The 24,877-nt window shown below is 51.1% G+C and overlaps 1 protein-coding gene across 3 annotated transcripts in view; it reads right to left on the bottom strand.

The window, feature by feature from the left end:
• Window positions 1-3,047: 3,047 nt before the first annotated feature.
• AGPAT4 (1-acylglycerol-3-phosphate O-acyltransferase 4) overlaps window positions 3,048-24,877 on the bottom strand; it is a 123,735-nt gene continuing 101,905 nt past the window's right edge. For all 3 annotated transcript variants that reach the window (XM_008528163.2, XM_070603206.1, XM_070603205.1), the window contains 6 exons: window positions 17,906-18,067; window positions 17,020-17,173; window positions 13,690-13,792; window positions 11,699-11,774; window positions 6,021-6,219; window positions 3,048-3,310 (listed from right to left, as the gene is read on the bottom strand). In XM_008528163.2, the coding sequence (XP_008526385.1) occupies window positions 3,216-3,310; window positions 6,021-6,219; window positions 11,699-11,774; window positions 13,690-13,792; window positions 17,020-17,173; window positions 17,906-18,067 (789 nt within the window). In that variant the 3' untranslated portion in view covers window positions 3,048-3,215. The remainder of the gene's footprint in view (window positions 3,311-6,020; window positions 6,220-11,698; window positions 11,775-13,689; window positions 13,793-17,019; window positions 17,174-17,905; window positions 18,068-24,877) is intronic.

Genomic DNA, 24,877 nt, shown 5'->3' with positions numbered 1-24,877 from the left:
TGGGAGGGCACAATGAGAAAAATGGCACATTTTTTGACACTTGAAGGTACTTTCTGAGCATTTTTGAGAAGTAGCCACATGGAGGCAACTTTCTAATCTTTCATCCCTTACTCGTTTAGTGCTTGAGGATTCTTACAGTGTGTTCCCATATACTGCCTCGTTTTACCCCTGAAACAGCCCAAGAGGTAGCATTCTCACCCCATTTACAGATGGGGACAAGGGGACTCCAGAGGTGAAGTGGCTCGCCCAGGGTCTTATGACTAGTCAGCTGCCGAGTCCATGAGGGTGAGCTGTGCAGCCCAGAGTGTGACCCCCACTTCTGACTGCTGACTCAGGTCTCCTGCAGCTAGGAGTCCCCAGTGTAGACTGTCCAGGGTGAGCCGGCACGCAGGAACACGTGTACGCACCTAAGCTGCCCCAGGGCCCTCTCGTGCCTGGGTGGCCCTCCCCAGGCTTTTGCCCACGAATCGCTGTTCTGTGTGCTCTGTGAGAAGGCTGCCTTTGAAACCAGCACGTGGCCTTATGTGGGGCAGGCAAATGCATGGGGCCATCAACGCTGCCCTCAGGGATGCTGCAAGTGTCAGCCCCAGCCCTGGCCCCACCACACTCTTGTCCCACAACTAAGCCGGAATTCATTCCCCTTCCCACTTCTGCAGGTTCGTATCAGTGATTTATTACTGCCACCTAAGCAGAGAGCACTCTGCCAGACTCACGGCTCCCTGGCTGACCAGGTTCAGTGTGTCTGCTAAACACTTAGTGATGCAGTGAGCAAATGTATGAAGACATGATTCTGAACAGAATATGCCTTTAAATAATGTTTGGTCATCTTTTGTGTGGAAGAGTTCATCCCTTATAGAGTCATGTGTCGCTTAACAACGGGGATACCTTCTGAGAAATGCATTATTAGGCGATTTCATCATTATGTGAACATGATAGAGTGGACTGGAAGGGAACAAGATTTGCTCCCTCCCCCCAAAAGTGTGTCACTTTAACATGAGGATTATTTTAGGCTGATTATTTTTAAGAAACGAAAGACTCAAAGTTTTTCTTATTACCTTCCCCTTAACTGCCTAAAACAATTCCGATAAAAAACCCGTCTCAGGGGGCCAGCCCTATGGGATAGTGGTTAAGTTTGCTGCATTCTACTTCAGCACCCTGGGTTCACAGGTTCAGATCCCGGGTGCAGACCTACACCACTTGTTGGCCATGCTGTGGTGGCAACCCACATATAAAAAGTAGAGGAAGATTGGCATAGATGTTAGCTCAGGTCTAATCTTCCTCAGCAAAAAAAAAAAAAAACACACCCATCTCAGGAAGCCAGCTGTCACCTTAGCATCACATGAACTAGGTGATGGACAGGGAGGAGCCTAGAAAAGCGTGTGGGTGGGCTCCCCTCTGTGTTCTTCTGTTTCTCTGTCTCCAGAGAAACATTGGTTTTCCAAACACTTGCTCCTTTTCACCTACCTGTGAGTTGCCTGCCTTCCCTTTGAAGTCCCTGACTCTCCTCAGCCATGACATCTTCTTTTGTCTTTGAGGATGGTATTTAAGGTGAAGTTTTCGACCATTTGAGCAAGTTGCTCAGTTTTCCTAGGTTTCTCCCATGTATACATGTTATTAAACGTTTGTCTGTTTTTCTCCTGTTAATCTGTCTCATGTCAATTTAATTCTTAGATGAACCAGAAGAACCTAGAAGGGTAGAGGAAAATTTCTTCCTCTCATGCAGTACTTACCCAAACCTAGATGGTGCAGCCTACTGCATACCTAGGCTCCAAACGACCACTGTTATGGGACCACTGTCTTATATGTGTCTGTCGTTGAAAATATTGTTATGTGGTGCATGAGCATATAACCACAGCCAAAGAGGAGGTCTGAACTGGGCAGCATGTAGTCGTATACAGAGAGGAGGGCATCTCCTCTCCATGCTCATGCTGTCAGTACCCATCAGTCCAAGGGCCATTGGCATCTCGGCCTGAGATTGATTGTCCTCCCGAAATATTGCTGCTTTTCCTTTTTTCTTGTTTTGCACTTGGCATCTGTTGATGGGCTGCCATTTGCAGGAGTCCTTCATGTGGACTGTTACTCCAAAGACCGCCCTAGATGGCAAGGAGCAGAACTTTTCCATGGCATAGAAATCTGGACTTCCAGAAGGAAAGCAGAAGCTCAGGGGCTCCTGGTACCGTGGCGTTTGCTCCATCCAGTCTGACCCCGCTCAGAGGAGCACCTTGGCTCCTGTGAGGTACTCTCACAAAGGGAGCCTGCATTTGTTTGGGGACCCAAGTTCTACTTGCTACTGAGATGAACGGAGGATGCAAAGTCATCTCTCAGTTGCCACAGGATGTCCAGGCTTTAGTGTTACGTTCAGTTTCAAGATCAGTTTCTTCACGGAGTTGGCCACATCTTCAAGATGTAGTACAGGGGGACTCCATGGCAGGGAGATTGGGAAAACCAAAGCTGCCTTACAGGGCCCCTGTCCCTGTGCCATATGGACATGCTCAGCTAGTCCTCCAGCACCTGCCATCTTCCCCTAAACAGACGCCCACAGCTTCTGCTTCTGTGTCTGCTGCCAGGAGTGGTCATCATGGTGGCCTGCCCTCCCCCTTGACCTGCATGCTGAGTCCTCCCCACCCCCAGCTCCCTCCTTCAGAGCACTCCAGATGCCTGTGGTCCAGGACACCGGAAGTCACGGCAGAGGGTGGAATGGAAGGATGGGCAGTCTATAAACACACCACAGAGGAGCCAAACACTTGAATTGTTTTTTTTTTGGAGGCATAATTTAGTTTTCTCACCTAAAGCGCCTTTCACTCTATATCTGGCGATCCAGGGTTACAGAAAACAGCACCAAAGGATGGAAGGGAACATTTCGCCCTCACTCCCCATCCCTGCCCTCCCCCTGTGCCTCAAATACCATCTGAATGATCACAGAATGAGGCTCACGCTCAACCGCCCGCCTTTCTCACTTATGTGTCTTCTTTCTCTTACACACACACATACTCACGTGCTCACACACTCTCACACGAAAAGAAAGAGAACCGAAACCCACTAAAGCATATAGGGAAAAAAGATTTAAGCACATCTTCCTCCCCATTCGGCATTGAGACCAAACCCCCTGCCTTCCCAGCAGGGGCTCACCCAGCTTCGTCACTGGGTCCCACCAAGGATGACAGGCAGCGTCCACCAGTTCCCAAGGTCCCCTTTGGATGGCAACGTGTCCTGAGTCAGTCGTTCTGTTTCTGCTTGCTGTCGATGTTGCCGTAGGCAGAGCCCTTGTCTATTTCTGTCACGCCAATCATCCATCGAACTCCCATGGAAGCTGCAGAAATGGGAGGGGCAGGGAGTTAGGAGGAGCCTATGGGGACCCCAGGGAGATTCGCCCAACGAGAACCATCAGAGGCAGCTGTCTGCAATCTTAAGCATCAGCTGAGAGCTAGCTGAGTTGGGGTGCCATTTCCTAATCCCTGCCTTACATGCTCCTTGGGCATGGGTACCAGGGCTCTCACCGGACTAAGTGACATTAACAAATGGAGCAAGGCTGTTCTGTTGGTGAGTTTCAGTCCTTCCACCCTGGAAGTGAGGAGCATTTTGTAAGCTGTACCTAGCTGTACATGGGAGCTTACAGGATCCCTCTACTGACCCCTAAGGCAAAGAAGATTCTCTTCTGAATGCAGAGCAGGAACTTATGGGCGCCCTTCAATGAAGCTTAATAAAAAATATATCAGGAGCCTGGAGAACGCAAGAACCCAAATTTGCATGTCCCAACATTGCTTTTGGTGCAAGTCTCAGAGCACTGGACAGGCAGAGTCCCTGCCTCCACGGAAAGCCTTTTCTCTAACAACAGGAATGGCCCAACCAGAGAGCGTGGGACCCATACGAGAGCCCACTTGAACCACTAAGAAGCTGAGACCAGAGTCTAAAGCTCAGAACTGCTTCTGGAGGGGGCGGGCTCGAGGAGCCCCTTGAGTGTAGGGACCACATCTTCATCACCTTCATATGCCCAGCACTGAATGCAGAGCGTGGCCAACAGTCCATTTGCAGGATGGGTAGATGGACAGTGACAGTGGGTATATGGAAATCTCCAAGTCTCGATGTACATGTTTACAGAGCATTAGCATTACGGTCTGTGAATTGTTAGGCACAGAGGGAGCTGACTGGGATAGGCGAGTCCACCAGCCAGTATGAGGTACATGTGTCCTGTGGGTCATTTACAAATGGGCAGACTTCAGCCTGGGGCCAGCTCTAAAGAGGCTGGGACATGAGCCCCTGTCCCAATATTGTGACTTCTGTGCAGTGGTGATGGTGATAATGCAGAAAACAAAGAGGTGGTAAAACATGGACTCCACTACCCGAAGGCCTCGTAAGAGGAATGAGATGCCAGCACAGAGTAATTCAGGGCAGAGGGTGGTCAGGCTCGGGGGCATGGGTGACGAGGCTTTGGTCTCTGGGGCAGGGAGACTCAGAGCACTCAGTTCCTCCAAAGCTCCTGGAGGCCCGTGTCTCCCAGGGAACGGGCGGCCTCTGTATGGCACTCACCACGCACCTGGGCTGCCCCTTCCCACCCTTCATCTCCAAGGAGCCGCAGCTTTCCCCAGGGGGCACTGGTCTCCATTGATGGCAGGGGGCTGAGTCTGTGCTCAGCCCCCTGGGGGCCCCGGCCACTGTGCACCAGCCCTGGGTGGCCTCGGGCCTTGTCCATAGGGAGTTAAATCAGGGGTTTTCTGCATCCTCTTCTCTCTGTACTTTTTTTTTCTGCAAAGACTGGGTGTTATTTTAATTTTTTAACATTAAAATGTACCTTAATTTTTAAAAAGACGACAGTAGGGTCTATTTTAGGAATAATGGCCAGTTTGCCTATTGCAACCATGCAGTCTAAAATTGGTTGTCTTGGTCCAAGAGAATGAGATAGGTGTATGTGTTGTGACATGTTGTGGCCACAATTTACTAGGGGAAAACAGTGAGTTAGAGAAACTCCACTTATGTGAGTTTGTATATGCATATATGTGTCTGAGCCTGGCAGAATGTGCACCCAACTGTTAGTAATGGCCATCTCTGCAGAGCAGGATCAAAGGGGGAGTTCTGTCCTGAGACAGTGTCAGTTTTACACACTTTTCTATGAGTCTTTTACAGTGAGCATAGAGCACTTATCTCTTGTGCAGGAATAACTGAGAGATGTCCACTGAAATAAACACACAGATCATTGCACACTTCTAACTCTGTGCCATTTCTCCTCGTCTCAGAAAAGTGGGATGCACTCTGCCCACGCCCTCCAAGGTCTCAGGGCGGACTCCTTCCTCCCCAGACTCAGGGTGATGGGGCTGTTTCAGAGGGTCTCCCTCTAAACAGGAAACTCCCCAAGTTTCCCTCTGGCTCCAGAAAGCACAGAGTGCCCCTTTCATAGGGCAAACAGCAAATGTAGTGACCCCTGGCTGCTCCACTTCAGAAGCAAGTGGCAGCATGCAGGAAAGCTTAATGGCATGAAGAAATAGCAGCACTTTGAAACCCCTGTTCAAATAAAGCCAATATGGATTCACGAAAAAGCTGAGTCCGAATACCGCCATTGAATGTCAGTGCATGTGGCAACCAAGGGGGAGCACACACACTTCCCAAAGGGCCCTGGACCTGCTTGGAAGGGCAAAGAGCCTTTGTCAGTTCCTGTTTGGCTCCCGGAAACGGTTTCCCTCTGGTCAAGGGGGAGATGACTACAATGGGCAGAGCTGTCTGCAGAGGCCAGGGGAGTGAGCGATGCCAGCACTGGAGGAGTTTAAATAGCAGCTGTGTGGCCAGCCCCTGGGGACAGTGAGGGAGCTCCAGCCCTGGGCAAGAGGCTGGACACCTGGATGTGAAATTCCCCCAGCTTGGGATTCTCGGTGTGTTGGAACACCCGTCCTGAAATCGAGGTTTTTCCCTGTCAATCTGCAGGCTCTGCCTTCTCCTCACAGGTGCTACACCTGCGTGAGTTTATCAACCTTCTCCCTGCACTCGTCCCCTGTCCGATGCTCCTCCCGAGCCTCCTGCTCTCCACTTACCCACAAAGAAGACGAGGACAAAGCTGGCCAGCGTGAGGGAAGACCCGCTGCTGATCATGTTGACGAGGAAGCGGAAGAAAGGGTAGAGTAGCAGCGAAGCCCAGAACAGCCAGTTCACGAGCGTCCAGGGCCGCCGGGGGGGCACCATGGGCGTCTCCGGGAAGGTGCCTGTCCTGTAGTACTCCTCCTGGAAGGCATCCTGGGGACAAAGAGGGGACCTCGTCACATCCGACACCGGCCTCATGCAGGCCCCTCCCCAGCTCAGAGGCCCCTAGGGCCACAGTGGCTCAGCAGAGCTGGGGGTCTGCGGCACCTCATAGAAGTGTCTTATAGGCCCCTAATGTGTCTTCACGATACTGACTTTGGCTGTCCCCTTCCCACGGTGACACATGGAGAGGCAGGACCGCTGCAGCTCTGTCACTGAGTCCAGGTGTAGGAGGTTGAACTTGGGGCCCAGGCCTGCTGGGTTCGGTTCTGTCCTGCCCCTTAGCACTTACTGACTCCAGGCAGGTGACCAGCCTCTGAGGCCCAGGCAGTAGTGGCATCCAGAACAGGTCAGTGGGCGAATGAAATGAGACCACGCACTGAACCTGGCCCTCAGTGAACATCGCAGAACAGTAGAAATCTGAGCCTCAGAAGAGGAGTGGGCAGGGCCGTGAGCTGGCCCCCCGCACCCACCCCACAACGCCGCTGCACTGTCGTCTGCCTCAGCACGCCAAGACTGCATGATGACAGAGGGCTGGGGGTCTGCTCATGGGAGGTGAGGCACTCCCGGAGGAGGCCCAGCAGATGAGGCCAGCCACCAGCGGCACTGCTCTCTGGGTCAGGATCAAGCGACCACTGTAAGTGACCATCGAGATGACCAGAAGGTCAAGAGGTTCCAGCCCTGCCTTGGGGCAGACTCTCGTCTGACACCCTACCGGAAATGAAATACCAGAAATTCTACGTGTCCATGCCCGATCTGCCTGTGTGTATGTGTCGCTGAATGTTGTGCAGGAAATTCACTCAGGCCCAACATCAGCTCGGTGAGGGCACAGGTAAGAAGTGGGGAGTTCCCCCCCAGCCCAGGGCCCAGGCTGCTCAGCAGGTGCATGTGCCGCAGAGCTCCATTCGAGCCGGCCTCGGGTGAGACCCACCGAGCTGCATCTAGCGGGCAGTTCATGCAAGGAAACACTGCGGCTGAGAGAGCTGCCAGGCTGGCCAGGGGCAAGAGCGACGAGGCCAGAGACCGTGGCACCAGGACGACGGCAGCCGTCCCAGGGTGGTCACGGCCGTGTGAGGACGAGGGCTGGGGACTGAACCTTCTCGAATTCAGACTCAGACAGCCATGGGGAGCTTCCTCGTTTCCTAATAGGAGCAACTAATTCAGTCGTCGTAAAAACACCCTGGGGGCTGACGGTGTGCATGCCGAATAAACACTGGGCCACCCTAGGCCTGCTTGTGGCCCATCTCAGCCTAGTAATGTCCCCGTTGTCCAAGGGTCCAGTTTTCTGGAAAACAAGCTGCCATACACCTGAAACTTACACCTGAAGTGTTGAGTTTTTTCCTTTGAGAACTTGAGATAGAAATGTTTAAAGTCATTATACTTTTCTTCTCTCCCGGTCAGGGTGTACTGAATAATCCAGTTTTTTGACCACTCAGGGTCATGATTAAAACGAATCCACAAACGGGCCATTTTGGAAGGAGAACCTCTGACCCCTTCCCTGGGGAGGTAAGGAACTCTGCCCCGAAGCCCCTCCCCGGCCTCTCCCCAGCCAGGTCCAGAGCTCCCTCCTTGTCTCTGTTCTGGGACAGAGGCCGAGGGGAGCCCGGAGGCTCTTGGGGGAATCAAGCAATCACAGGACAATCGACTCATCTGCCCAGTGCTCCCACCCTCAAGAACTGAGGAACGCAGAGCCTGTCGCCTAAACGGATGACTTACAGGGAAGTGACGATGACACGTGGGATGCCCAGAGAGTTGGCACCTAACTCTGGCAAGGCCTCCCATTTCACCTCCCTGCCGGAGCGTGGGTGATTTTTCTCATCCCAGGTGGGGGCCACCAGGAGCCCGATACCCATGCAATGGACTGAATGTGTCCCCCCAGAATTCCTGTGTTGAAACCTACCCCCAGTGTGTTGGTGTTGGGAGGAGGGGCCTTTGGGAGGTGACTAGGTCATGAGGATGGAGCCCTCAGGAATGGGATTAGTGCCCTTATAAAAGGGACCCCAGAGAGCTCCCTTGCCTCTTCCACCACACGAGGACACAGTGACGCGGACGAGAGCTGTGACCAGACCCAACCCTGCTGGCACCCTCATCTTGGTCTCCCAGCCTCCAGATTGGGAGACAAATTTCTGTTGTTTATAAGCCACCCAGTCTGTGGCACTTTGCTATAGAAACCCAACTAGACTAAGATGGGAGGTGACATTATTGTGCCCTTTTTAAAAAAGCAGCTTTATTGAGCTGTCATTCACATACCATAAAATCCACTCACTTTAAAAATGGGCAAGTTTTTTTAAATCCTTTTCCTTAGCAGTTTTGATCGTGTTTTCCTGTTGTAATATTACAATGGGGGAACTGATGACACTTTATTTTTCTTTTTTTTGAGGAAGATTAGCCCTGAGCGAACATCTGTGCCCATCTTCCTCCACTTTATATGTGGGATGCCTACCACAGCATGGCGTGCCAAGCAGTGCCATGTCTGCACCCGGGATCCGAACGGGCGGACCCTGGGCAGCCGAAGTGGAATGTGCGAACTTAACCACTGCGCCGCTGGGCCGGCCCCTTAATTCTTCTTGCAGGCCAGTAGCATTTTCTCCTGGCTTGGCACCCCTCCCTCCCGGCCCTGCACCCCACACAGAGCCGCTCCAACCTTGGCCTCCATGGACCCTGCACACCCACAAGACAGCCCAGAATGTCGCTTCTTTTGCCCATATTTTAATTTGCACCATTAGTGACTAATTTCTCATCCCTTCAGCAAACTTCGAACTGCAACCCAGGGAGACCGTTTAAGTTAGAAATGAAAAGTTAGAATTCATTCAGAACAGACAACTGAGAAACCATGATGGCTCTGGGGACAGTGGTTCCGGGCTTGTAGGTTCAGCCTGAGATGGAGTTCATTTGGGAGCTGCCTGTGTCCCCAAGGAGATTGTGTGAGGGTCATGTCACACCCCCTACAGCCGCCAGGGGTTCCAAATGGTGACATGTAATAAATGTGTGTTTTCTAAATGCTAAGCTTGTTCCACTTAAAGGATGGCCCTGTTTTCAGAGATGACATCTTTCCTATTTCGGAGACTGTTTAAATGGCCGTGGTAGATTTCTTTTTATTTATGTCCCTGTTGAACAGAATAACATGTCGGCACACCCCTGTTGGCTGCCCACCACCCCCTCCCACATTTTGCAGAAACTTACTTGGCCATGAAATCAAAGTCTGAGAACTGCTGCCCTAAAACCCAACCTCAAAGCCAACAGTTGTCTTTCGACACCATACCTGTAAAAGATGATGATTAAAATGGAACCCCGCTTCGACGAGCTTGGTGGGGCACCAAGATTTTTTGGCATAGAAAGCCCTGGATCCATCTAGGCTCCTGACACAGAAACGATAGGCCACACGTCAGTCTTTGATATCTACTCACATTTCATTTCCTCTTGGAGGCACCACTGACCACTTACTTCCACTTTCTGGTCAGTGGTTGTTCCCCAAGGGAAAGGGCCAGCCTCAAAAGTCTGTTCACAGATGCAGAGAACTGGGCCATCGTCCCAGCCTCTGTGGAGACAAGGGACCTGATCTCCAGCACCTGGCTCTGATTATGGAACTGGAAGACGTGGGCAAATTATATCATTCTCTGGGCCTTAAATTTCTTCATCACCAACATAAGAGTTTTGAACTCTGAATATTTGGAGGACCCCTTCCAAATTGAACACTATCATTTTAATGCAAAGATAGTTGAGAGAAAAACATCCTGAGACTTTATCTAGAAGGAAAGGGGCCTCTTTGCTTAAAGCCCAAGGGGGCCCGGTTTGCACAGTGACCACACTTCTCGTGCCTGAAGACGGAAGAAAGGGCTGATTGAGAAAACTCTCCTTTGCTTTCATGGGTTTGGGGATTGCATCTGTTGTAGATTTGTTTGTGTGGCTCTTTACGAAAGGATTCATTTCTTGGGCCTTTTCTTGGCACCTTTTTCTTTTTGCTAACAGTGACGTTTTTTATACTGCCTCAATGATGAAACTAGAAAACAGCACAAGGAAAATGCTGCCTTGTGCAGGAAAGCAGAGGGCAAGAATTTCTATTGTTTTGTGTTTCTCTGTGCGTCAGCACAGAACCTGGACAACCTGTTGTTATTCTTAGCATCCCGTTAAAAAGCATCAGGCAGCGCAATTGCAAACCCGGCTCCTCAGACCGTCTGCGTCAGAAGCAGCTTCCCAGAAATACACGCTTGTAGGTTCCACCTCAAACCTACTGAGTAAGAATCTCTGAGTTTGAGGCCCAGGAATCTGCGCAGTTCCAGCTCTGATCACAGGTAAACTAGTCCCTATTTACTGTTGGTAAGAGGAGAATGGAGAGCTTTGCACCTAACCCATCCAGAAAAGAGACCAAAATGTCAAACTCTGAGACTGCATTTCAGAGACATCATCAGAAAAATCACTTCCTTGAGAAAACAAGAGCCACTTCTTGCTAAGAGGATATCAAGATCTTGGTCCCCAAAACAGCATATTTATAAGAGCATCTGTACTTAATTAGATGGCAGTAATTTGGAAGTCTTTTGGACCGAAATCCTAACTCATTCTCAAAGGCAAGATTACAATTCTTACTCAAGTGGAGCAGAGGTCCCATAAAGTTCTGCGTGATTATCTTCCGTTGAGGGATGGGGAGAAAAAGACAGCAGGTGTCAGCCAGTCTGTGTTCACCAATTTTGATGAAAGGAAGTTAGAGTCCCACCGAATGTGTTTGATGCTAGACACTGTGCCGGCTTGGGCTTAAAATGTATGACGGATGAGAAATCAGTTTTTACTGGGTAGTGAGACCTGGTCATAAAAATGCCTTCCTCGCCAGGTAGAAGCTAAACTTTCCTGCTTCCTAAGATCAGGCACTCAGGACAATAATAATTAGACTCCCCCTGCCCTGCACATGTCCTGGAGGAGAGAAACCAGTGGAGATGCGGCCCTGCTCAGAGGAAGGAAAGAGAAGAGGGGAGCTCGGGGGCTGGAGCACAGACATAAGCAGGGGGCGCTGCAGCAGATCAAACCCGGCCGAGGTGGACCCTCCTGGGGTTTCATCCTGCTTGTGCCCGTGATGTTTTGAGACCACACAGGCGAACAAATGGTGCACCCAGAAGCCATCCAGACCACATGCATTGCTAAAGAGAACACCATGCCTCCAAGAATATTTTGCCTTAGGACCGGAAACAGGAAAATAGAGACAACAGCTGTTGGGGCCGTTACTTCCTTTTGCGTCCACGACACCCATGAGCTAGTTCCATTCTTTCTCTGAAGCCCCTGTAAAACGTAATTTGCTATGTTCTTTTCCTCTTGCCAAGGAGAGCGTCAGCTCCAAGATCACTAATAACTGGGCTGTGAGGTCTCACCCAGTGGAAGAAGGCTTGCCACCCCCCTCAACTCCCAAAGGCCCCCACGGTGCGCCCACAGCGGCCACCCGAAGTGGATCCTTCAGGTCCCTCAGGGCCACCCCCGTGGCACTGACCTTCTCCTGGTAGAGCTTGTGGAGCCAGGCGGAACACTTGTCCTCATCTTCTGGGACTTCTTCTAGAGGAATCCGCCTGCAAAGCAGAGAGCAGCTACTGGGAGGAGGCCAACGCCAGAGGCCCTGAGCGAGATTCCAAAATTACAGCGCTCGCCGACTTTGACTTCTGCTTAGGCAGCCGAGGTCAGATGGACGGGAAGAGGGTAATTCAGCTGATAGGAAGGGGGAAAAGCCACATCCGTGTTGTGGTCATGGCCCGGGAAGGAACGAGCAAGGGCCCTTCAGTGCTCAGATAGAAACACAGCTAGGAGAGGACAACTGTCTCTTTCTGTCCGCCCTCCCACCTCACAGAAAGGCTCCCAACACCTGAGGTTTGCCTCTCAGTAGAGGACAACGAGGCCTCAGTTTCCACATGAAATAATCCCGTGTGCACAGAATCTATGTAGGAGGTGATATACTAGATCTTTTCCCAGCCAGGCAGCAACTTAATGCTAATGGCTAAGTAGCTCCCATCACATGATCCTTTGGCCTCTTGGGTACCATTGAGGCTGACTTTCAGCAAGGGTTTTGCCAAGTAAAAGGATGTGTATCTTGGGGAACTAACGTTTCCCCAGGATGGGAGAAGCCAGGGACCCTCCCCAAGTTTTGTCGCTCAGCCCCTTCGTGCACGAGTGGGAGATACAGATTCCAGGGTGGGTCTGGGCTGGTGCTGTCAGGGCTGAAGGCTCAGCCATGTGCAAATGGCCAGTCCTGAGCGAGGGGAGAAGTCATTGGGCCATGTTCCCTCTTCCATAGATATTTCTATCTGTTCTCAGTTTGCTGGCTTTTGTGATTGCACGAAATGCATGGCGTGTTCATTTACGTGGCTTTATCCGTGCAAACTTCTGCATCCATCGTGATTTTCCGTGGGTCGTTTCACTCCCCACTCTGGCCCAATTACTTACTATGATACATTTTTAGAACTTATCTATCACACTATAGTCTGTTAAGAGAGTAAACTGTGAAATTTCATCTTATAACAGAGGCAGTATTGTACAGAGCTGTTTTTCACACAATTAAAAATTACCCTGTAAGCTCCCACGTATACTTTCCCGAATAGTCCACTTCTTTGCTCTTTCTGATCTGCTCTGGTTTGCAACCAGATCTCTAAATGTGTTTCTTCAAGAGTTAGAAAGCCTGCCGACTATTTATTTGTATAGTGGGCGTTTGGGCCATTTTGCTCTTTTCAATAACTTATTTGACATGATTGCCGTAAACAAAGCGTCACAGAACACGTGTCTAATCTCCAATAGTGGGCATTTCAGATCATCCTGGTTCGCCTTCAAGGGGGACAACCTCCAGCACAAGAAGCCAGTGCCATCCCTGAGCCCCATCACACTGGATTTTAATGTGTGAATCTCCTTTGGGTTTTCCTGTCCGCAGCATCTGTCAATTGTTTCCCGCTAACCTCGATGACATTGCAGAAGTCTCGGGTCAGACCCATTCTAGAAGTCTTGTGAAAGTATTTTCAATAAAATCATAATGGCTTGGAATATAACGCACAAGTGAGATACTGCTAAAATGTTCTCCATTTGCTTCTGGGCTGCCTTATAAATTATATGTGCTCTTATCTGTGTGTATTTCTATGTACCAGACTCATCCTCTAAGAAAACGGCTCAATAAAATCATCTCTTCACATTCAATCTCAAAGTGATTGTAAAACGTTGTCTTCCATTTGTCCAACCTGAGCCCCATGATGAGGGTGAGTTGGCGAGAGAGAAACAGGAAGTAGCTGGGAAGAAAGGAGACTTCACCCGATTATGTGCAGTCGTGGCGTGTGTCACTCGAGTTCATGATATAAATACAGACTGTGAACAAGTTCAATTCAATACAGACCCCAGACAAGAAAACAGCACATAGATTTCCCTGGAAGAAGGCCTGCAGGTCATCTGTGACTTATTCCCTTTGAAGTGGGCACTCTCTCTTCTGGAAGGAAAACGGAGCCAACTTACCTGACATATAAATCTGCGTGGTATTTCTTTCCATTTAGGACTCCCAGCAGTGTTGGGTTTTCATTATTTCTGAAATTGAGTGTACAGTCATATACAGCTGAAACTATAAAAAATAAAACAAATACAAAGCAGTATAGAGCGTGTGAACCCAGTTTTGTTTCGTAAATACACACATTGGAAAACAATAATCGAATGGCTAGCTGCTTATCTCAGAAGGAGGGCGTTACTGGTTTCATCTTCATGCTTTTCTCTGTTGTCCAGATGGTCCACACTGGACACATTTTGTAATCCGAAAAGCACACTGCCTTTTAGTAATAGGAAGCAGAGTTATTCCTGAAGTCAGACCAGCTTAAAGCAACACTCTGGTGTCCCATCGAGATGTATGACAACAAATGCCAGTATTTAAACAAATAAGCAATAGGAAGATGAAGCAGTCCGAAGAATCCTGTCTAAGGATGTGTCTGAGTTTTGGCTGCATCACCATTTTAAAGAAGATAGCTATAAAACTAGAGTAAGATACTGGAAACTTCTTAAGGACTTGAACTATAGTCAGTTGAAACAGGGCTGAGGAACAAACGAGAATCTGCGATTTTAATAGGTCTGCCGAATGGTGAGTTAACCTGCCAGCGTATTCAAAGTGATGTCAGAATTCACTGTTGCCACCCCGGGACCTGGCCCGTGCCCAATAAATGCTCGTTGGATGGAGGATGCGTGAATGAACAGTGAGTGAACAGCAGTGTAGGAATACGGAGTGGGGCCCGATGGCCACTTCCTGCCGTGTCAGGGAGACAGGACTGGACGGTAGAAAGAACAGGAGTTTTGGAGTCCGGCTGGGTGCGAATCCCAGGGCCACCTTTTCCCAACCGCGGGATCTTCTCTTGGACGTGCGCTCAGCCTCCCCGAGCCTAGTTCTCCGGGAGAATGGGACTCATGAAGCCTTGGTCCCGTGGTTGCTGAGATGACGATGTCAGCATTTCCCACAGGCTCAGCACATTGTGCTCAACAGATCGTGAGCCTGGTACTCTATTGAGAGGCTTGCATACCTGCAAGTACTATGAATAAAGTGCGTGGGAGGATGAGGGGAGGGTAGAAAGTCATTTGGTCTGGCTGGGAACATGAAGAATCAGGATTCAAAAATCAGGAGAAAAAAATGGCCATCCATTTTCTTCTGCCTGGTGTCTGTCATCATGTAGGGCCCACAGCGGGTGCTCTGGCAGCTCAAGTGTGTCTTAGCCAAGGGGAGAGGGTCCCACCTGCTGGCCTGCAGGAGTGCCTGGGGGTAGCCCCCCGGACCCCATGACCCAGCAACCAAGACCGCTCCCTGGTCCTCACCCTTGGGCTGGAGACTGACTGTCCTTCCTGGTGGGGAGAGGCATCACTCCCCCACCCCAGGAAGATTGGGCTTGTGGCAAATAACCCCCTTTTCGTTACATTTTCTAGGCATTTTAAGCATAAAATTACACCTAGTAAAAGGCATGCAGCCAACATTGGATTAAATGTTCATTATGATGCTGAGTCCTACACATATTCCTCATTTCACCCTCCTTGCAACCCTAAAAAGTTTTACGGAAGAGCAAGCTCAGGATCAGAGAGGTGAGGTGACTCGCCCAGGCTCACACAGCTGGTGAGGGAAGGAGCCAGGCCCCAGGGCTAGGGTCCTGAGTGTCTCTGACTCTGCTGGATGCTGCAGGATGGAAGCAGCTGTGTCGGGGAGGGATAAGCAACAGGTGCGCATCCTCGGCCCTGGTTGCTGAGGTCAAGCATGGGGGCAGGGGCAGCAGGTTGCTCAGCAGCAGGCGGGTTTCTCGCCCTTAGAGTGAGTCCAGAATAAACCCTTCGGTGACACAGTTCCTTCGGGAGGCCTGGGCCGGGAGAGGGAGTGTGGAGGTGGCCACACCTGGAAGGTTCTGCAGACCCCAAGAAGCTACCGAGTCTCCAGAACCCACTTCTCTTCCCTCTCCCAGGGAGTGATGGCTGGATGCTCGGGTGCTGTGAGGAGTAGAGACGGTGATGTCTGTGGGTGACACCTGTGGCACGGGGCCAGCAAGGGGCAGTCAGGGAATGCCGGTGACCAGGAGAAGGTGGGGCAGGAAGGACGAGATAAGAAGCCAGGCAGGGGGAAACTGGAGTCACCCAGGTGATGGGACAAAGGTCAGAGGGGGAGCCGCCAGGGCACAGCCGAGGGCTGTGGGGACAGGGTTAGAAAGGGAGGCAGGGCCGGGAAGGGGGTGTGGACGGGGTTCTTAAACCCCTGCTGCAGTGGCTCCAGAACTGGGAACTCACTTGGTTAAAAAGTGCAGATTCAAGGCCCCAGTGGGGCAGAGGTCCCCGCAGGAGGCCTGGGTGGGGCTGGGATTGCGCCCAGTGGTCCTGCCGCGTCCTTGGGCGTGTGCAACACCACAGGAGACCCCACCCACACCATCCAACCCAAACACCTGATGTAGGCCCCGGGGGAGCTGGGAGCCCCATGCCCTTGGCCTCACGGGTAGATGGGAGCATTGCCAGCCAGGTCAAGGGAGGAAAGTCGTGCGGGGACAGAAGCCAGGGACCCCATCTCTCCCTCCAGGACAGCACACAGCCTGGCCCCAGGAGGAGTGAGGAAGGCCTGAACCCCGGAGCTGGGCATGGTCCCTCCAGCCCGCTGGAGCCAAGACACAAGGGAGGTGGACTGTGGGGGTAGGGCTGGCTGCATGGCAGGATGAAGAATAAAGGACGGTGTTTCTGAACCGAAGGGATGAGGACTAGAAAGAAGACAGGGTAATCAGGACAAGAGGCTGGAGAGAAGTTGTGGTTGTTGCTACTTTTGTCCTCCTTTTACTTATGGTGACTTAGGGCTCCAAACTCAGGGGGCAGCCGGGACAGACGATAAGGTCACAGAGGTCATCATCTGGAGGCAGCTGGTGCCAACAGGTGGGCAAGAAATGCCAGACAAAACAAAACAACCCCGAAACCTGGGCTCCCTCGGGGAGGCAGGGGGTGTGAGGCCAGGCTGAACCCAGGAGACGACCCGGAGGGTCCACGCGGGCCCCACAGCCTTGCAGTACCGGAGCTGAGCAGTAGAGGGCGGTGTTGGCTTAGTGTGTGTGTAGTGTGAGCGTGTGAATGTGTGTGTGTGTGGGCGAGAGAGACAGCGGGCAGCAGCCACACCTCCGATGCCAGGTGCCTGGGCCTGGCTAACCAGGTGTGCAGAGCCGTCGTCCGTCCCCTCCTAGCTCCTAGCTGTGGTCACTGGCAAGCACAGCCAGGGACAAAGCTATCCATATCAGGGTGCTGGGGTTCGGTTTTCCTTGCCGCAGTGGGGAGGCCGGGGGACCCCAGGATCTTCCTTACCTACATTTCTCAAACTCCTCACGGTGATGGCAAAGCCCTTGGTGCGCGGCAGCAGGTGGTACTTGAGGCTGGGCAGCCCCTTGGCGTGGGCCACCTGCATGCTGATCTGGTGCTTCTTCTCCGTGAACCGGGTGCCCTCGCAGTGAATCAGGAACTGGAAGGGACGGGGCGGCGGTCACACAGGGTCCCACAGTCACACACACTGTCCCCCATTGTACACCGCAGTCACACACGGTCCTATAGGAGCCCTTAGGGAATGGCCAGAGCAGGGATGGCCTGGCAGCTGGTGGGGCCCACCTTCCTCCACCCATGGCACTGGGCAGGACCTCTGGCTGCCACGTGCCTCCTGTGTGCAAGATTCTTGTGAGCTTCGGAGACAAAGGGTTTACCATGGGAGGGTAGTCAGGAAGAAGAGGAGTGAGTGAGTGTGACAAGAGCATCCTGAGTGTGAATGTGTGAGTGTGACAGAAGCATCCAGAGTGTGAATGTGTATGACAAGAGCACTCTGAATGTGAACATTTGTGTGACAGGAGCATTCTGAGTGTGTGAGAAGAGCATCCTGAGTATGAATGTGTGTGACAAGAGTATTCTGAGTGTGAATGTGTGAGTGTGACAAGAATACCCTGAGTGTGAATGTGTGAGTGTGACAAGAGTCTCCTGAGTGTGAATGTGTGAGTGTGAGTGGCAGGAGCATCCTGAGTGTGAATGTGTGGGTGTGAGTGACAGGAGCACCCTGGGATTTCTTTCTTCCCCAGTAAGTTCAGAGGGCAGGACCAAGGCCGCGTGTGCACAGCGTGGCAGGCCGCGGGCAGGCTGGCAGGGCCGCGGGCGGCATGTCGGGCTGTCTGGGCGGGCGTGCATCGGGGCTGGTGTGGGCCTTACGTACAAAGTACTTCTCGGGGTAATCCCGGAGGTGCAGCAGGCTCTTGGCGACGGTCTTGCGGTCCTGCTCCCACTTGCGCGTGCAGAAGACCATCTCGGTGAAGTACCACATCCAGCCAATGATGGGCACGTAGGCCAGCTCCTTCTTGGCCAGGACTTTGGAGCCCTGAAACAGAGGAGGGGCCCGGGCTCCGTGAGCGGGATAAGAGGGCCCTCCCCCGTGGCTGTTGGAGATGTTACTAGAAAAAGAAAATGTGCTCTCCAAAGGCCAAAGCGGACAGTTCTGGAACACTGTGAAGCAAGAAGCCACTGACCCTGGAGCCTCCGTACTGGTCAGCGAGGGGTCAAGGTTGTGCTGAGTCTGTCCTATGTTGGGGTGGGGAGGGAGGCAGCCTGGGTCTCAATAGAGGAGGGCAGGCACCAGGAAGAGCCAGGGGCATTTAAGGGTCTTGGAGATGCTCAGGTCACCCTCCAGATGTCTCCAGGTGGTCACCGTCACTTCTGCTCACTAAGCCCATCACGCAGGGGGGTGACACCAGTTTACCAAACTCCCCTAGATCTCACTCAAGCCAAACTTGCCGAATCTGCAGGCAGGGGCGGCAATGCTCTCCTTTCAGGCTAGGAAAGGGGCCGCAGAAGGTTCTCTGGATCGTGTGGCCGGGGAGATGATGGGGCCGGGAGTCAGGCTCAGATCCCCAGCTCACGTTGGGAGCCCTCCACCTGTCCCCTCGCCGGCTCAGCCCTAAGGCTGAAAGTGGGGCTTGCGCACCTGCCAGAGATGGCCCGAGGCTGCTCAAGAGGAAGGACTTGGCCCACCAGCGGGCTGAACCCCCGGTGCTGCTCAGCAGGGACCATTAACCAGCCGAGCCAGGCTGTACGGGGGTGGGGGGGTGGGGCTGGACCAGGGACAACCGGGGATTCAGCGCAGTGGGGGGTGGGGGAGACACCAGAACAGCCTTTGATCTAGTGGGTTTGGGTTCTATATTTGTCGCTCTTAATTTTGGGATTGGTCAGGACACTCCTCGAAATAACCATCATTAGTCAATCAATGGCACAGATGTGAGAGGCGGTGACGTGGACGGTCGGGGTGGCCTTAGCTGATCTCCTGGTGACTAGGGTCGGGGTATGCCCCTGAACCCAGGAGGCCCAGAGGCAAGTCCCCGTGGATCAGAGGACTCCTCGTGCATGGGGTGAGGGCTTATCATGTGCCACAGGCTGTGCACCCCACAGAAATCCTGTTCAATAGGAATAGGTACCCAATTGTACAGATGATCAAACTGAGGCTCAGAGATGTTAAGTAACTTGCCCAGAATCACACAGCTATCAGCTGGGGAAGCTGAGAATTTAGAATTCAGGAGTTTAGAATTTTGTCGGAGGCCAAAGTCCATGCATGATAAACGTCAATGAACTTCAAATTCCTGGGCCAGACGCTGGCCACCTTGCAATGGCTGTATCCCCTCCTCTTTCATTTACAGACTCTCCATTCTGTTCGAAAGGCAACATACTCAGGCACCAGGGGTGACCCTGAGTGATGCCAGCCCAGCCTGGGGTTCCCCCGGACCCCTTAGCTTAGTGTGGGCATATGACCCAGTTCTGGCCCAGGTGACTCAGAGGTCCACTGGGGATGCATATTGCTGGGGCTTCTGGGGAAGTATTGCTCCCTGAGAAAAAGAGAGACAGCCAGGAGGCCCAGCTGCTTTTCCTCCAGGAGCACGGTTGCTCAGTGTGTCACGGCTTTGAGCATCCTGTGGTGACCCAGAGACAACAGCCTAGAATGCCGAGGCCACTGGGGACCCTGCGCCAACCCAGGAGGCATCTGGCTGCAGCCGTGCTGTGGTCAGAGGCAATAGAATGTCTTCATGGCAGAAGCCCCTGGAATCAGGGTTTCTGTCCATCTCGAGCTGGCTACGGCCTCAAGAAGTGCCATGACAGAGCGCCAGTCACGTTACTGTTAAAAATCTCTCCTGAATTCAGCTTCTTTCTTTGCAACACGGGGTTACTTCAGTGTCCTAAGAGGGTGAGTTAATTATCCTGACGGCTGCCCCCTCACGCTATAAATGAGAAGGAAATGCCTGTCACTCAAAAGCATGAGAACAAATCGCCTGGGGATCACCACTCTCCCCATAGGAGCCATTTAAAGCCCCTCCACTGGGTGTCCACTGGCGGGTTTCAGGCTGTGGGAGGCCCCCTCCCCCTGGCCCTCCTGTCAGCAGGAATGTGCTCATGTCCTCTGCTTCCTGTACTTTAGTCACCTCCCTATTCACAGCCTTTGAGATGAAAACAAAACAAAAAATCTTTACCAATGAACTCAACTTGTCTTCTTGGTAGATTAGGACCATTTTTTAAAACTTTTTTTTTTTTCTGAAGAAGATTAGCCCTGAGCTAACGTCTGCTGCCAATCCTCCTCTTTTTGCTGAGGAAGATTGGCCCTGAGCTAACAACCGTGCCCATCTTCCTCCACTTTATATGTGGGACGCCTGCCACAGCATGGCTTGATAAGCAGTGCCATGTCCACACCCGGGATCCAAACCGGCGAACCCCAGGCCACCAAAGCAGAGAGCACAAACTTAACCACTGCGTCACTGGGCTGGTCCCCAATCTTCCTCTTTTCGCATTTGAGTCGCCGCCACAGGATGGCCACTGGCAGACAGTGGTGTAGGTCCACGCCCAGGAACCGAACCCTGGCCGCCAAAGCAGAACGTGCTGGACTCAACCACTAGGCCACCCGGTCTGGCCCTAAAAAAACTTTATATTCCTGAACTCATTCCAAAAAGTAATTCATAGCAATATGAAGGAGTCATAAAGGACGATCTGATCCATAGCTGAGAGGTGGGTCATGTCCTCTAGAAGAGCAGCGTTGGCTCTGGGAAGGCAGTGGTCCCGTGTGGTCATCACAGCTATCTGGTGGGAAAGGTCCTCTCAGAGGCACTTCCTATTAATGGTTCCATCCCACAAGCCCCAAGAGGCTCTTAGTGGTTGGCCTTGGATGGCCTGCTGCTAAAAGGAAGTGGCCACTTCGACGGTGATGTGGGATCCATGTGCAGACCAAAGGAGGGGACCTCAGAGTCTATATGTCCATTGCCATCTTACTGTGTTAGAGCACTGAAAACCATTCGAATGTCCCACAGTAGAAGAGTTTGATGAATTATGGTGTATACTCTACGCCGTACAGTAAATAATGTCATGCTATAGAGCAGGTCTCAGCAAATTGGAGCCCATGCGCCAAATCTGCTCTGCTACCTGTCTTTTTTTTTTTTTTTTTTTGGTGAGGAAGATTAGCCCTGAGTTAACATCTTCTGCCAATCTTCCTCTTTTTGTTTGAGGAAGATTATCGCTGAGCTAACATCAGTGCCAATCTGCCTCTATTTTATGTGGGGTGCTGCCACAGTGTGGCTTGATGAGTGGTGCGAGGTCTGTGCCCGGGATCGAAATCTGTGAGCCTCGGGGCCACCGAAGTGGAGCATGTGAACTTAACCACTACACCACCAGGCCAGCCCCTGCTACCTGTTTTTATAAATAAAGTTTTATCGGAACACAGCCACTCTTTCACGTACGCATTGCCTACGGCTGCTTTCAGGCTGCAACAGCTGAGCTGAATAGTTGTGACAGAGGCTAATGGTCCACAAAGCCTAAAATATTCACCATCTGGTCAGTTGCAAAGTTTGTCAGCCTTTCATTTAGAGCCACTAATATTTGTTTTCTCTGAATAGTTAATGGCTAGGGAAATGCTTATTATATAATATGAAATTTTTAAAAGATCTGGAATCAAAGCTGAGTCCACAGTCTGATTGTGACTCTACGGAAAAGAGTAAAACAGAAAAAAATAACGGTAGCTATAGCTGGGTGGCCAGCTTGGGAGTGATTTTTAAATTTTAGTAGATTTTCCTGTATTTCTTCCTAATCAGGAAAATACTTTGCCATGTCCCTCTAATAATGCCACTTTTCAGAAGTGACTGACTTCAGCACATTTTTGACCATTTGCTTCTGGAACGTAAGTGAGGCTCTGAATTAAAAGCAGCCTGTTTGTTTCTGATGATCAAAAGGAAGAGAAGAGATTTCTGTGTTTATGCTGAATTATGACATCTTTCAACCTTAAAATTCGGGATGCTGTCCACAGGTCTAGGCCTTGATGTTGATCACGTTTACTTGATATAAGAAATGTTTTAAAATATTAAAGGAGAAACTTTTATCTTCCAAATCAAAGACACTGCACTCGATTTCCTTTCCTTGGCAGGGACAATAGGACCTCGTGGAAAGCTGTGAAATCAGACAGTCCTGCTTTTAACCAGGGCCTACTGTGGCCTAGCTGTGTGATTTTGGTCCCGATACTTAACCTTTCTGAGCCTTATTTGTTCCTGGCTGTATTATGAGGAAAGTAATACTTACCTCAAAGTGTTGCTGTCAAGATTTAATAACATATGGAAGCATATACAAAAGCACAGAGTTGAGAACCTGACACACAGGGGTTGAATAATGTGTAGCTATTAATATCACCACCACGTGAGCACAGTGGCTGACTGTCTCTTTCAATTCACCCCATTTTCTAAGCCAGGCTTTAGCAGATAGTGATAACAATAGGTTACAGTTATCAAAGCATGCCCTGATGGGTATGGCGCTAAGAGACTTACAGAGTTAACTCATTTATGACCAAGAGCCTGGAAACTTACGATTCCCATGTGCTCACAGCCCTCCGGGAAAATCAATATGCTATCGATACCGTGACTCTCCCAGGCAGAGCAAAGGTTTCTCTGTGGGGATGGGAATGCCTTTAAGTACAAGAAAAGATACCGATTTCATTGATTCTGAATTTATTGTGAAGACAGACTTGAGGGGATTTACTGATGAGTTAGTTTTATCAACAGACCCATCTAGACAAAAGCGTGTCTAGAAAATCAAAAATGCTCACAGGGAGCACAGAGTGACCCACAACTGCAGGGAGCTGTAATGTACCGCCTGGTCGTTTTCTAGACGCTGCCATTCTGTCACATGCTATGGTTAAGAGTTTATGTAACTTTCGAGTGTGTGTGTGTGTGTGTGTGTGTGTGTGAGAGAGAGAGACACAGAGAGAGAGAGAAGAATTGTCTTATCGCAGCTGCCTAACCAGTCTAATCAAGCAGCCCATAATCAGAGTGAGGACCACCCAATGCTCAGACAAGCAGCCAGCCGCCTGAATCCCGAAGTTGGCACCTCCAGTCACCCCCAGTGCGCAGACCATCTGGTGCTAGAAAGAACTGCTTAAGGAGGCACTGGGTTCCAACCCTGAGATGGCGTGGCTCTTGCCTCATGTCCCTTGGCTCCGCAGCCCCAGTGGTGACACAGGAGCAGAATCAGGACTTTCTAGTTAAGGTTTTTCCCAACACGGCCACCTGCCAGTTGATAGGATGAAATTAAGTGTTGATGCTGGGTCTGCAGGATGGCTGGAACCTGTAAGGCATCCTCTTCAGTCACCTGCCCACCCGCCTCCTCTAACCGCTCCGTAGGGACCAGCAGAGAACAAAAGATGTCTGTGGTCAAGGCGTTGTTTGCATAAATCTCTCTTCCCAGCTTCCAAACGTAGGCCCATCCCTGAAGGTTTACCAGGATGGTCACCCATCACTCATTTGGGTTCACTCACAGTCACTAATTTCTACTAAATATATAAACTACCTGAATGGGGTATCATAAGTGGAACTTCAAAAACAAGTAAGATTTTCATAATAAGCAGGCTAAAATGTCCACACTTTAACCTTTTGAATTATTTCTTGACTGTGAGCTCGAGACCCCGTTGCAGATGTTTAAGATTGGTGACCAGCCACGCTGTCCAGCCCCATCACAACAGAAGACTAGCAAGTCCACCAACAGCTCAGTCTCTGTTTCGATGTGTGATGTGTGAACTTTAACCTCAAAACTGTTCTGCCCATGCAACAGATATTTGTGAAATACCTCCTTTGTGCCAGGCGCCGGGAGCACAAAGATGGATATACTTATCCATGACCTTGAGGTCTCAAAGTCTAGTGGGAAGAGTGAAGCAGAAAGCTAGCAATTTCGATGCTACTTCGGACACTAAAACTCTGCAAATAAGTTGCTGAACAGACATGCTCTCCAGCACAAGAGATGGGGCCAAGAAAGGGAAGATGGGACGAGAGTGTGTCTCTGAAAGTGAAATCTCTAGCCTCAGTAAAATGCGGGAGATAAGACTGGAGCTCAAAATACCAAACCAGGTGTGTGTGTGTGTCAAAAGATGAGAGCCTCAATTTGTGTCAACTAGGGTAACACACATGTGGCCTCGTTCTGCTTATATTGCGTTCCTTTCTTCCTTCTCTGATGCTAAAGAGGCAACTGCTGGGAACTTACCCTTCCAGAAAGATCTCAAGAGAGTTCCCAGACAAATGAACACTCTTCCACGATTTAGTCACAGCCACAGGAGAAATGCATACAACAAACATGAAACGAAAGCTCTCTCTGGGAATTCCTCTCTTAGACTGGAAATACCCATGTGTTATTTGTCAAAGTCAAGCAGAATCTCAGAGCTCGTTGGCTCTTGACCACAGCTTCCCCCACCTGGCCGACATCCTTCTCTTACCAAGCCCCAAACTCTTCTTGGTTTGACGGGTGTGCAGACGAAGATGTAGGGAGATGAAGGGGTTGGGGACAAATGCCGAGGTTCTTGGATGTGGGGTATTTATCATAGCTGACGCAGGGCCGTGGGATCAGGGCTCCAGGAGGAAACAGCTACGAGAGGAGCTCCTTGCACAAGGCCCTGTAACCCCCTTTGCGGGCACAGACCCTAGTGGCCCCTTCCCAGCCTCTGTTCTGAAAGGCCAGCCTGAGTCCTTCTGAGGTGGCCCTAGGCCTGGGCAGATAGGGAGACAGAGCAGAAGGCATTCCAGAGGCAGGCGTTGGGGGTGGGGAACAGGATTCCTCAAGGGCAGAAGGTAACGGGAGCCGTTTGCTTGGACCCAGCACCTTCCAGCCAGTGGGTATTTGATCAAAACAG

This window comes from Equus przewalskii, chromosome 32 (genome assembly GCF_037783145.1).
Source record: "Equus przewalskii isolate Varuska chromosome 32, EquPr2, whole genome shotgun sequence".
In the NCBI taxonomy this organism is placed as follows: Eukaryota; Metazoa; Chordata; class Mammalia; order Perissodactyla; family Equidae; genus Equus; species Equus przewalskii.
Note: the sequence above shows the minus strand (reverse complement) of the source record. Positions and strands in the feature narration are given on the sequence as shown.